The sequence below is a fragment of the Gymnogyps californianus genome, chromosome 2, assembly GCF_018139145.2.
Source record: "Gymnogyps californianus isolate 813 chromosome 2, ASM1813914v2, whole genome shotgun sequence".
NCBI classification, from domain to species: Eukaryota; Metazoa; Chordata; class Aves; order Accipitriformes; family Cathartidae; genus Gymnogyps; species Gymnogyps californianus.
In genome coordinates, this window is record NC_059472.1 from 144,096,623 (window position 1) to 144,109,051 (window position 12,429).

The window sequence follows — 12,429 nt, forward strand, 5'->3', positions numbered from 1 at the left end:
CCATTACTACCACCAGTCTATTGATGATACATGAAACTAGAACATTTTATAGAATGAGGAAAGGAAGAGATTATTACATTTGTCTTTCCACTCCAGCAGCACTGATCACCCTAGAAGGTTACTACTCATAGTAAGTTTTCTAAAAGAAAAAAGAAAAGCAAGCAGATGAACTCCACAGTCACTAAAAATTAGGAATAACATAGATCAGATAGAGACAAGCAGCTTCCACAAGCAACTCTGGCAGAAGGTTTTGATGTGTTTATAATACGTTCTAAATGTACGTACAAGAAAAAAGGCACATAAAGTTGTGAAAGTGTCAAAATAGCACAGTATAGCATACTGGTTTGTGTCATTATGGTGGTAAATGCAAATAAGTGTATAGATGACAAGTATGCTCACAGGAACCATGACAGGCAAAAATTACAGAAGTCACAAGCAAGATGCACTATACACGTTGTCAGTGATAGAACTTAATTTATACACTGAAACTATTTCTAAGCATGCATACTGACTAGCAGTTTGTATATAAACACATTTTGCTGTAAAGGATATTACAATGAAAACCTAGTAAGTCAACAAATACATACACATGACAATAGTTTTCTGAAATATGTTTGAGATGACGGCCATAAAAATCTACAATAGTTATTGATGTTTTTCAGTATTAACTCAGTTAAAACTAATTTAAAGTGATAGAAAAAGGCAGAAAACCATACATTGTGATATAGTAAAGACAATATATACATCACTTTGAATTGACTTCAGGTTTTAAATCTGCTAGGATATACCTGTGATCAAATCCCAAGTACTGTTGCTGAACACTTCTTGATGCCCCTACCATTTCTGCACTAACTATATTTACTTAGCTGATCTGATAAAGGACACTTACACGAAATGTACATGAAAAATCTGTGGCCAGCAGTGAAAACAAGAAACCACCAAAACAACTACAAGATACCACAGTACAGAATGGTTAAGAAAGGAACAAATTCCAAACAACTACCTGGGGAAAAAAATGGCTCCTGAAATTACTCAGCTTGCTTTAAAGATTATCAAATACACATACATTCGTATACAAATGTGTAAAATCCCTTTCAGGACTATAGGTTTTAGTTGGTCCAGAGACCTTCAAATACATTGTCTCTGTATCCACTCAGAATATCACTTACCCTCTACTGCATTATAAAACCATGCAAATTCTTATTCCTGAGAAGGAATAAAAGGAATAAAAGAGTAATTAGTCACTCATCTTCTTTCTGTTACTCCTCCTCTCCTACCTTTTCAAGATCTTCAATTGTCCTGTCCAGTAGTATCATATCTTGCCAGCAGGCATGCCACACAGCTTATTTTAATGACAGGAAGAACACATGCTTTATATCCTCCTCATTACGATATTTGGTCTACTCTGCATTCACAATAAATCCAGTGCTTCTAGGAAGTACCAGGTATACTGCACATACAGTATTACACAGTACAGGGATAAGCGTCTCTCTACTTTCTAGAGCAGAAGGCAGTGAACGGCTTGCAATCCCTGAAAAGACAGTTAATACAGCTTACCCAAACTCTCTCTCTCTCTTCCTTCGGGCAATTAAAAAATAGACTGTGAGCCAGACTGCTTTTTCTAACAACAGTGGCCTATTCCTGACTGCTACTTATTGGCACTGGTGTATGTGTAACTGTAAGGTAGTACAGATGTCGCCTTTTGGCCATGGCATATTATGTTACCTTTTTTGGAACTATTTTGGTGCCACATGTGCTAAGTCTTCTGTATCACATGAACAGATACCTGCATTCAAGCAGTGTTCACAGATCTCTGTTGTGTGAGGTGACATATTTATGCCAACCTCATGTTATCACTAAGCAAACACCCACATCTAAACCACTCTTAAGAAAATGAGCAGCTGGGTTAAAGAAGTGCATCCATGGGGAAGGTCATTAGTTTTCTGCCTGTTTGACTTCCTGGTCTGGCTCACCACAGGATCCGGTGAAGACCACCGCGAATATCAGGGAAAGGTAAGCACAAAGTGGGGGGAGGGGGTGGGGGGGGGAATTCTGTAGCAAACTGCACTGAGTTTAAGAAATGTCATGGAGATTTTCAACACTCAACTGGAAAATGCCGTGAGCAATCTGAGACAGCCCTGCTTTGAGCAAGACATTGGACTGGATGACTTTCTACGGTACTTTGCAAACTAAATTCTTCAATGATTCTGAAAAGAAAAAATAAACCAACAAAACCACCCAAACCACTATGAATGTTGTTTCATGACCCTTTTGCTATTCAGAGCTGGCAACATCAGATCAGTTACTTATCAAAAAACAATTTTTAAATGGTGCTCATATTGCTATAACTGGTATTTTTAGCAGAGGAGGATGAGGCTTGGAGAACTATTATTTCAGAATTCTTAATTGCAATGGTTTCAGGAGAAGCATAAAATTCTAATCCCTGTAGTTGAACATTTTCTCCCCTTAAAATGGCTATCCTTCTTCCTTCCGTTTTGTTTTGTCTGGATCCTATCTGAACACGAAACCAATAAGCAGCAACAGTCACTATATTCCATCAAGACTATGCTTTGCTCCTCAAAACCGTATTATATTTAATGTCAGAAAAGACATTAAAGTTTTTTATGCCAGTAAAAGTTTTCTAATAAAAGTAAATTTAGTCCTTTACAATGCAAATTAAATACTTTTTTTTTTAATTCTTCCTTTCTCACCCAGTACTTCCGAAGGAAATTAAAAAGTAAGAATTGTTATTTGCCATGGCCTTAAGAAAGGAAAGGTCTATAACTCTCAAATCTGGATCATCCGTTTAACTACACTGCCATGGGATTATCCTGACAACTTTGATACAATGAAGCCATTCATAGACAATCATGTATGTTCTGCCTGCTTTAAAACATTTTATACAACCCACTGCAATCACCAGTCTGCTTTTAGTGTGCTCCTACTGACACGAAGTATGCATTCAGAATATATTAGTCATTTCCATCAATAAAATGCAATTTCTTTCAAGCCCTGTGTTGTATAATATATACCCTCCTAAAATTTGAATTGTCATGGTACATTTATTATCTCAATTTCCCTTTCAAGTTTTTAAAGAATAAAACAATTACTCGCAGTGATCTAGCTTATTACCAAAATATTCCCCATTTGCAATGCGATGCACAAGTTGCTGCCTTTTCCTGTATTTTTATTTAATTCTGCAAACTTAGAAAGTCATACGGGTAATTACAAGGCAAAGACTGAAACAACAATTTAGCTTTTTGATTTTCTCTATTTCTTATTTGAAATAATTTTTTACTTGCAAATTCCATTTGCCTGTAACCCATTTGCCAACCTGTCAAGGCTTCTTCTGTGTACTGCCTGTCCTGAATACTTGGCTGTGAAGCAAAGGAATGTCGGGGGGGGAATTCATAATGATTTTTGCTCAAACATCACTGAAGCTGGGGGAAAAGGAGAAAACAGAGCAATTTCCCTGCAGTGTCAAGTTGCTAAGTACCCATAATCACTCCAATAATCTTTGTCAGAATGTGACAAACACTATGTTTCTACCCCACTGTGTGATTTTTTTTTTTTTTTCCCCTTCTCTGACAGAATGACAGCAGGTAGTAATTGTGCTACTCAAATGTCAGCCTACACACAATATTGTTCACAAAGCTTAGTTATGAATATTAAAAAGCAAAAGTATGAAAAGGAGTATATTGTCATATTACACATCTATATTTAGATGATTATGATGTCCTTCATAATCCTCAAATAATTTCAGAAACTGTACACAGAGCTAAGAAATGAGGAGAAGCTTCCAAAGTCCTTTTCTAGCAACTGTTACTGCTAAGGTACGCTCTGTTCTTTTAGCAAAGCAGCTTCCTCCAGAACAATCAGAAAACACAAACAGACATCTTCTAGAATTAGAACAACATCTGACTGCGATAACAAGAGGAAAATCAACAACTGACCTTTCTCAAAAGCAATTTAATCCAGTTCCATTAAATTCCAGTAGCAAAAACCAGCTTCACTAGGGGGATGGGGGGACGGGAATGAAAGGACCTAAATACAGTATCTGGAAAAGAAGGCAACAAAAGCAGGCAAGGGAGAAAGAAAAGGGAGCAGCACCACAGATATGCTCTCTATAGCTTCTGTTAAAGCAGAAAACACTACAATTGTCTTTCAGACTCAGACTCTTTGGACACAGCCTTATCATAAAGCAGAAAAGCAGACAGAGCTCAGCACCATGGCAACATCCACTTGCTTAATTACCAGCCGAGAAGGCTTCCAACAAGAACATTGGAAACGTTTCACAAAAACCATTTCCTTCACTTTTCAAAGTAATGCAAACAATCAGGAAGGCAACAGCAAAGGCACAGACACACAAAGAAAGCCAACACTTTCATTCAGCATCAAGGAGTTTCTACAGATGTACACTGGTTTCATATAAACAAATTCTCATGGCAAAAACATCACCAGTAAGGAAGTTAATTAACATACCTTTCAGTCGATGACTTAGAATCTGTTCCAGAATGGCTGCAAAATTATTAAATTCAGGGGAAGTATCATCTATAGTCTCAAAACAGGAACGGTCAATCAGAGTCTTGACTGAAAACCTAGAGGAAAAGTACAGGACAATCATAAATTATATGCATAGCTATTGGTCCTCGATAGCAGGACAGTAGTCTGTATAAACCACATGAGCAAAGAACCAGAAAACCACCTTGATGATTTCAAGTTCAGTCAGAGCAACACAAACACATGCCACATCGAGAAATAGCCTGGAAATACAATCATCATTGTTGGTCTTAGGCATAAAGCCTTAAAAACAAAAAGAAAATAAAAATCCCCACACTTTTTACATAGAAGTGAGCTAATTGTTTCTAATTATTTTCCTCTTCTCTAAACTATTTTAACAAAGCTGTAGAAAAACGAGCACTCAAAAGCATCCAACATCAATTTCTCTTTGTAATCCTAAACATCATCATTTTTGCCTGACATTTCGTCAATGCTGCTTTTATTCCCAAAATCGATGCCCAAGAATCAGAAGTATAAACTTTACCCTATTATGAGAACACTGTAATTTTATCCTAATGCAAGAATAATCCAAACATATTATAAAACAATGAATTTTTATGCACTGTTAACTCTGTGCATTAACTTGGACAGGCTGATTTCCCTGTGAATGGGGGTAATCCCTATTCAGCACCATATTACTTCATTATTATGCCAGAAAAGCTATCAATTTAAATGATCTAACATTTGAAATTGGAAAGGCTGAGTCAAGCCACTGTAAAAAGCAGACAAGATGTAACTAGTCAATTAGCCAGTTAGTTGTGTTTAGTTACACCTGCACTTACACAATTTTATTCTTATTCAGCAGATAGTTTAAACCTCAAGAAACAAGACAAAAACTGATTTTTCTCTTGCCTTTGCCATTTTAATCATAATCCATTTTTATTTTCCTTTCTGCTCCTTGTTGTTCAGTTTTCAGTGCCAAGGCAAGTTTCATATGTCCTCAACTTTGAAAGTTTTGAGGCCTTTATTGTGTTTTTTGCAACAATCCTTATTTGTATTAATGGAGTCATACTAGAGCCTGAGGAGGTAGTTTTCACAACACCCAAACTTCAACAGTACCAGCTTAGGAAGTTCTCACTCTGCCTGCTCATCCCAGACCCTATACCTGAGCACACTGCTCCCTCAGTTGTGCCAGTTCTACTTTTTATGGGACTCACTATGAACTGGTCTAGATTTTCAGTACCTCAGAGAAGGGGTGGAATGACTCTTAAATATGGACACATTCATAATAAATATGCCTCACAGCATCTCAACACAAACTGTTCTACACCACAGCTGCAGAAGCAGCATATTATATAGGCATGGGCAGGAATGAGACTCCTTAAACCAGCAGTACTATTTTCAAATGCTCTGTACTGTAAAAGTAACTTAACTGCATCCTTAGTGGAGTCAGCCCAGCCTCCTGATGCTCATTTGCTAAATGAAAATAATTACGCTCAAACTGAATTGACATATAGATTTCAGGAGTTTCAACTCAATTATGTCATACTAAGTAAACTTCTGAATAAAGACTCCCCATCCTACCTTTCCTGCAGGCTTCTATTGTTGTAGTGTTTTTGGCAGGACAGGAATTAGGAGTGAGAAGGGTGGGGGAGGAAGCTGCTTCTGCAGCGCCAAGTTATGACTCAGTTTTGAACTCCTCCACATTTTTAACCAATTTTGAGTAAGTGAGAGACGTGCATGCCCACCAGTAAATTTCTACCTAGTCAGTATCATTGCTATTGACTACTCTAACGGCAGTAATGATTGTTTCCTCAAATCTATAGCAGAGCTGTGAAATTATCTATAAAAAAACTTCTTAATTTTGAAAAATAAATGCATATAGCAATGCCATGACTAAGTCAGTATTAACTGTAACAAGAAGACTCCTCCCACACCGTGCAGGTCTGAAAAAGAGAAGGTGCGGCATATCACTCACTCATGGGTACATACACAAGAGAGACAGTGAGTTAGCAGTGTAATGTACTGGACTATATATAGGAATATCATCTTAAAACTCAGAGACACAATCATGACACGATCATCCATAAACTGCAAAACAAAGTAGTGTATAATATGTAGCTATGCCTATTTTTCCTCTATTCAGTGTCCTACTTAAAAATTCACTGGTTAATATTGTATGGGATACATATTCAGAAATGGACACATATTCAAGAAAAAACACTTAAGAGTAATTCACATACACTTCTAAAAATCACAGATAAGTAATTTCTTTTTTTAATTTTAAAGCATTCTGCAATTCAATTGAAGAAAAAAAAATATATCTAGTTTTTAAGGATACAACGATTTTTAAATACCTAGGGTCTGATTAGACAAGACAGTCTAGAGATCATCATTAATGGTGGTCTTTTTAAGTGCTCATATTACTGCCACCATGCTCTCCATAGAAATATTAATTTCTATCTCTCTACTCTACTCTTTCACCAAAAACCTAAACAACCTTTACAGCTATGTCAAGTTTGGCTGAAATTGGTTTTTAGGAGAACTGACAGGGAGTGCGAGTATGTACACCTTATTTCTGTACACCAGGAAGATAACAGTGCTACCAGGCAAAATTTGATTGGCCAGAAATATTTTTGGGGAGATTTAAAAAAATTGTTAGGCAAATACTTCTGTGGTGGTTTGGTTTTTTTTTCTTTTTCTTTTTTCTCCAGTACTACAGAAAGGCAAACATATCTCTAAGTGTAAGTTAAAAGTCACAAGCGCGTTTTGGATGTTAGATATTCACACTTCACCATGCTTACCGCGCAGACTGGAAAAAGGATTTAAGGTATGTAGAAGTGACACCTTTGAAAAAAGGTTACACTGTAAGCATTGGGTAAGCAATTTTACTCAGTCATGAAAGATGCCTCATATGTTGTTTCCAGTGTACAGCCCCCCAGAAAAGAAAGCCCATGCTCTTGCACAGTTATGTGGAACCACTTGGAGACTGAAAATCAAGACAGAAAAGGTCAGGTCTAAAGTACACAAGAGCTGTGAAGAAAAAACGTTCAAGTAGGTAGAGTTAGAGCAGCTTTGTTGTTTCCCTTTGTTGCCCACAACTTCATCGTCTCTCCATGGGGCTGCTACAGCAGCATTGCACTCTAGAGCAACAGTCTACCCACACTTCAAAGGTTAGCAGAGAAACTGTAACAAAAGGGCATGAGAAAGTAAAGTGGCTTGAAAACGTAAAATTTTCTAAGATTAACTTTTTGGTGGACTGTAGGAGCAGAGGAGTAAAATAGCTCCAATACCTGTTGCTTCAAGACTCTTTAAAAAAATGTCTTTTATCCAGTCATTTCCCACTGTATCACTGCAACAATAGGGTTGTTTTGTTGTTTGAGGTTTTTTTTTCCCCACATGGTAACTGCCATTGGAGAGATTCCAATATCAGTGTTTCTAAATGACCTTCGTGAACTCTGATGTTTTCAGATTCTTACATATTCTTCTCTGTCACAAATCTAGTCTTGCTTGAGCCAAAAAAGGATGTAGAAATAGTAGCATTCTCCAACCTTAAAAAAACTTCTGAATTACATAAGAGGGAAACATTCTTGAATACGAAAGATTTATAGCAATCTTTTTGGGGTAGGTTCATCCACTGTTTTGCAAGATGCACAAGACGGTCTCCCAAATTTCTTTAATAACTCCAAACCAAAGTCAAACCTTTTGTGGATATATCCCAGGTCTATAGGCTTATTTCCAAAACATCAACAAGCCTCTAATCAAAAAGCAAACAGGCAGAAAATTTGACTGCTATATGAATTTGTCACTTTTCATTGTCAGATTCTGCTCCTCTCAGTTTTCAAACGAATGGAAGGATTCTGTCAAATTTATTTAGCTTGCAACTTGGGAAATGTCATTAAAATGCCATTTTAAAGAACGTAAACTGTTAATATAGAATAATCCCCAAGATTATAAACTAATATCCCTTATGCTGGAGAACATGGCTTGGACATGAAACCAGACAGTTCAGCTAAGGGTCAACGTCACTGCAACAGCTCTTATGCATAGTAGCAAAATCACTATTTTAAAAATACATTTCCTGACAGTTGTTCAATTCTGTGTTAACATTCTGTATTTAAGCTATGACCCTCACTTCCAAGGCCTGTCTCTACTTTTTTGGCAGTTCTGTATCTATATGGATCTTTGTCCTGGTTTCAGCTAGGACAGAGTTAATTTTCTTCCTAGTAGCTGGTATAGTGCTGTGTTTTGGATTTAGAAGGAAAATAATGTTGATAACGCACTGATGTTTTTAGTTGTAGCTAAGTAGTGTTTATACTAAGTCAAGGATTTTTCAGCTTCTCATGTCCAGCCAGCAAGAAGGCTGGAGGGGGCACAAGAAGCTGGGAGGGGACACAGCCAGGACAGCTGACCCAAACTGGCCAAAGAGCTATTCCATACCATATGACATCATGCCCAGTATATAAACTGGGGGAGCTGGCTGGGAGGGGCGGATCGCGGCTCGGGAAGTAACTGGGCATCGGTCAATGAGTGGTGAGCAATTGCATTGTGCACCACTTGCTTTGTATAGTTTAATTCTTTTAGTATTACTATTTTCATATTATTATTATCGTTATCATTGTTTTTCATTCCTTTCTGTCCTATTAAACTGTCTTTATCTCAACTCACGAGGGTTTTTTTTTTTTTCCTGATTCTCTCCCCCATCCCAGAGGTGGGGGGGGAGTGAGCGAGCGGCTGCGTGGTGCTTAGCTGCCGGCTGGGGTTAAACCACGACAATCTTTGATCTATGAATCTTAGGGAAGACTAGATTAAAACAAGGTGAACAACCTCAAAATCCCAGCACCACTTATTGGAAAATGGAAGGCATCAAACTTTAGGGGAAAAAAGGTAGGGAGAGAAACAGAACTTAGAACATGTATTACTTATTCAAACAAAAAAATCCTAAAAATTATTGCAATTTAAATCACGGCTGTGCAGTTACACAAACATAACCATGTATTTTCACATGCAATTGGTTTATGGAACTTAAGTAACTACATTACCTCCCATGGCTACAGTGCCACTCAACATTTTAGTGGAAACAAACTGTTCCTTCCAAAGCTGTAAATATAAGAAACTATCCACATCCGCATGAGGAGTTAGATATCATCACTGTAACAAAATACTAAAAACCCAAAGTCTGGTTTAACTATTAAGTAAAAATCTGCTAAATTGAAGCTTTGACAAAAATACTTCATTAAATTATCAGAGACTTAACAGATAGTAATTCAGAAGAATATCTTCCTTGTGATCTCTCACCTTCAGTGGGTAGCAAGCCATATCATCCAAATTTAACTGAATCAATTCATTGGAGTTATTTTTACCAGAAATATTTCACATTCTCATAGGATTTTGATTGGAAAGGAGTATTATCTTACTGGTTTTGATACTAATTTGGCTATTCCTAACAAATAACACTTTTCAATAATAGAAAATGTGTAATAACTACAGTAAAGCACAGAAATATTTTAAACATTTACACTGGCAGAGGAATAAAAATATAACTAAATGTATGCACATCATAATAATGCAAATCCTTTTTCCTCATCATCCTTTCCAAATTTTAAGGTGTATTCACAAACTAGGAACTTGAGGTTTTGTGAAGATATAGCAAAATTAAATTGTTTTACTGCAAATAGTCAAAATATGCCAATTTCAAGTAGTTTCTGCAGTAGCTCTTTGTTTCATATGTGTTTGACTGAATTCCCTCAGATTTCTAAGCATCTTTAAATATGTTACAATATCATTTCGACTGCAGGACAAGGACATGAAATAAACAAACTGAAAAATAAAATGTAACAGCAGAGTACAGAAGAGTTCCTCTCAAATGAGGAGGCAGAAAAAAAATAGCAAGCTCTGTAGAATACAATAGACTCCTTTAAAAAGAACTGTTTATATCCTGTACAATTACATCATTACTTGATAAAACTGGTGTTTTCCCAAGCCTGCAGACTGGCAATATCTGTATCTCTGTAACAGTAGTGAAACTGCAAACTTCTGTTTCTTCTATTTGATCTGCTTCAGCAAGTTTGATAAAAATCTTCTTTTTCTATGTTTTTGTTGCATATCTTTTTCACAGGTAAGAGTAGAGGTAAGCGTAAAAGCCTGGGAAAAGACAGAATAGTATCAATGCTACTCTGAAACCCAGACACTAGGACTTGAGGGAACATTGAAGCAAATTCCTTTCAGTAGCTGGATGATACAGTTACACTTTGTAAAACCCATTAACAATGTACAATAAAAGCAAAAAAAAAAAAAAGGAAGAATATGGGGTCCTAAACTGTTTTGAAAAATACTGCTGCAGCATTAAGTGGTGAGGGTACAAAATTATCTAATAGTTGTCCTGGTACATTATTAAAATTCGTGAGAATTAAAATTATATCATAGCTCACATGAGTCTGTTGAAGACCTTCTCCAGATAATATTCAAATTAGTTTGATAATTTAAAAATTTAGCAATTGAAACAAACGAACTAACGATGTCATTGCTACCAGCATATTCATGTATTTAAAAGTTTGCCATGATGTAATGGGTCAGTACTGCACACTTGGAAATGCTGCATGAATTCAACAATGACAGCAGTGGAAACGCTTACATGGAAAGCCATAGGAAATATCATTAAGCTTGTATAGGGTCAGCACTAAGATGCAAAAAAAAAAAAAATTTGAATACACTAGATCTAGCCTATACTGCGGATCTCCTGATCTAGATTTTGGAGATAAAAATATCCCCTAAAGGCAGCCTCCTCGGGACTGCTCTTGTTGTACCAGTGCGTTAGCAAGAACACACGGTTAGCCACTTCTACAGCAGCTTGGAAGAACAGTTTTAGGTTTCACTTCACGTCCAATACATATTAAGTGTAAATTTTAAAAGCGGCCGTACCGCGCCAGTTTAAGAGAAATCGACGCTACACCAATCCTATTTGCACGAAGATGAAAACCTCAGTTCAACATTGCTGAGAGTTTAGCCTGCCCTGCCTTGCTCCGGCACCCGCCTTTCGCCCAGGAACGCAATCAAGGTGCCGAAAACAAACCTCCCCCCCCCCCCCGCCAAAAAAAACCCATTTAACGCCCCGATGCACCGGTGCGCCCGGCGGCGCTGCCAGGTGCGCCCCAGCCCCTCGGCCGCCGCCTGAACACCCCTCACGCAAGCGCTCCCGAAGGAGCTGAGTCAGGATGGAGGAGGCTGCCCTCTCTCGCCGCTCCATGCCCCCGGAGGCCGGCACCCGCCCCCCCCCCCCCCATCCCCGGCCTCCCGCCTGACAGGGCGGCCGCCGGCTGCGGCGGGGTTGCCGCCCGCGCTCCCGCCCCCGAGCGGCCGCCACGAGCAGGGGGCCGCGAGTCAGCTCCGCGGGGTGGGGGCGGAACGGTCCCCTCGGGCAGGGCTGCCAGCGGCCAAAGCGGCGGGAGGGCGAGAGGAACGGTCCCCTCAGGTAGGGCAGGCGCGGGCAGGGCAGGGCCCGGCGGCTCACCTGCAGACCGTGATCAAGTTCCGCCTTTCCACCGCGGCGTTGCGAGACGGGACGCTCTTCCTGCGGGCGGAGACGTTGAGCCCCCCTAAGCCGAGGGACGCCATCTCCGCTGGGGGCAGGTGGAGCCGCCGGGGCTGGCGCGGAGCCTTTGTTCCCGGCCTCCCGGTCTCGAGGATGCTGCGCCCGCCACCGCCGCACGCCGAGGAGAAGGAGGAGGCGGCCCCCGTGTTTTCCCCGCTCCTCCTCCCGCCGCCCGGCCCGCGCGCGAGGAGCGCCCCGAGGCAGGCGGCAGGTCGGGCGAGGAGGCGCCGGGGTCCCCGCGGCGGGGGCGGCTCGGCCCCCCCGCCCCGCTCCGCTCCCGGCAGCCGGGCAGCCACAGCGCCTCGGAATCACAGCGCCGCAGAGCGCTGGCGCCGCCA

The 12,429-nt window shown here is 39.7% G+C and overlaps 1 protein-coding gene across 4 annotated transcripts in view; it reads right to left on the minus strand.

Annotated features, from left to right (window-relative positions):
• RUNDC3B (RUN domain containing 3B) overlaps positions 1 to 12,184 on the minus strand; it is a 56,688-nt gene extending 44,504 nt beyond the window's left edge. For all 4 annotated transcript variants that reach the window (XM_050892391.1, XM_050892394.1, XM_050892392.1 and 1 more), the window contains exons 1-2: positions 12,011 to 12,184; positions 4,483 to 4,598 (exon numbers count right to left, since the gene is read on the minus strand). In XM_050892391.1, the coding sequence (XP_050748348.1) occupies positions 4,483 to 4,598; positions 12,011 to 12,114 (220 nt within the window). In that variant the 5' untranslated portion in view covers positions 12,115 to 12,184. The remainder of the gene's footprint in view (positions 1 to 4,482; positions 4,599 to 12,010) is intronic.
• Between the last annotated feature and the right edge of the window lie 245 nt (positions 12,185 to 12,429).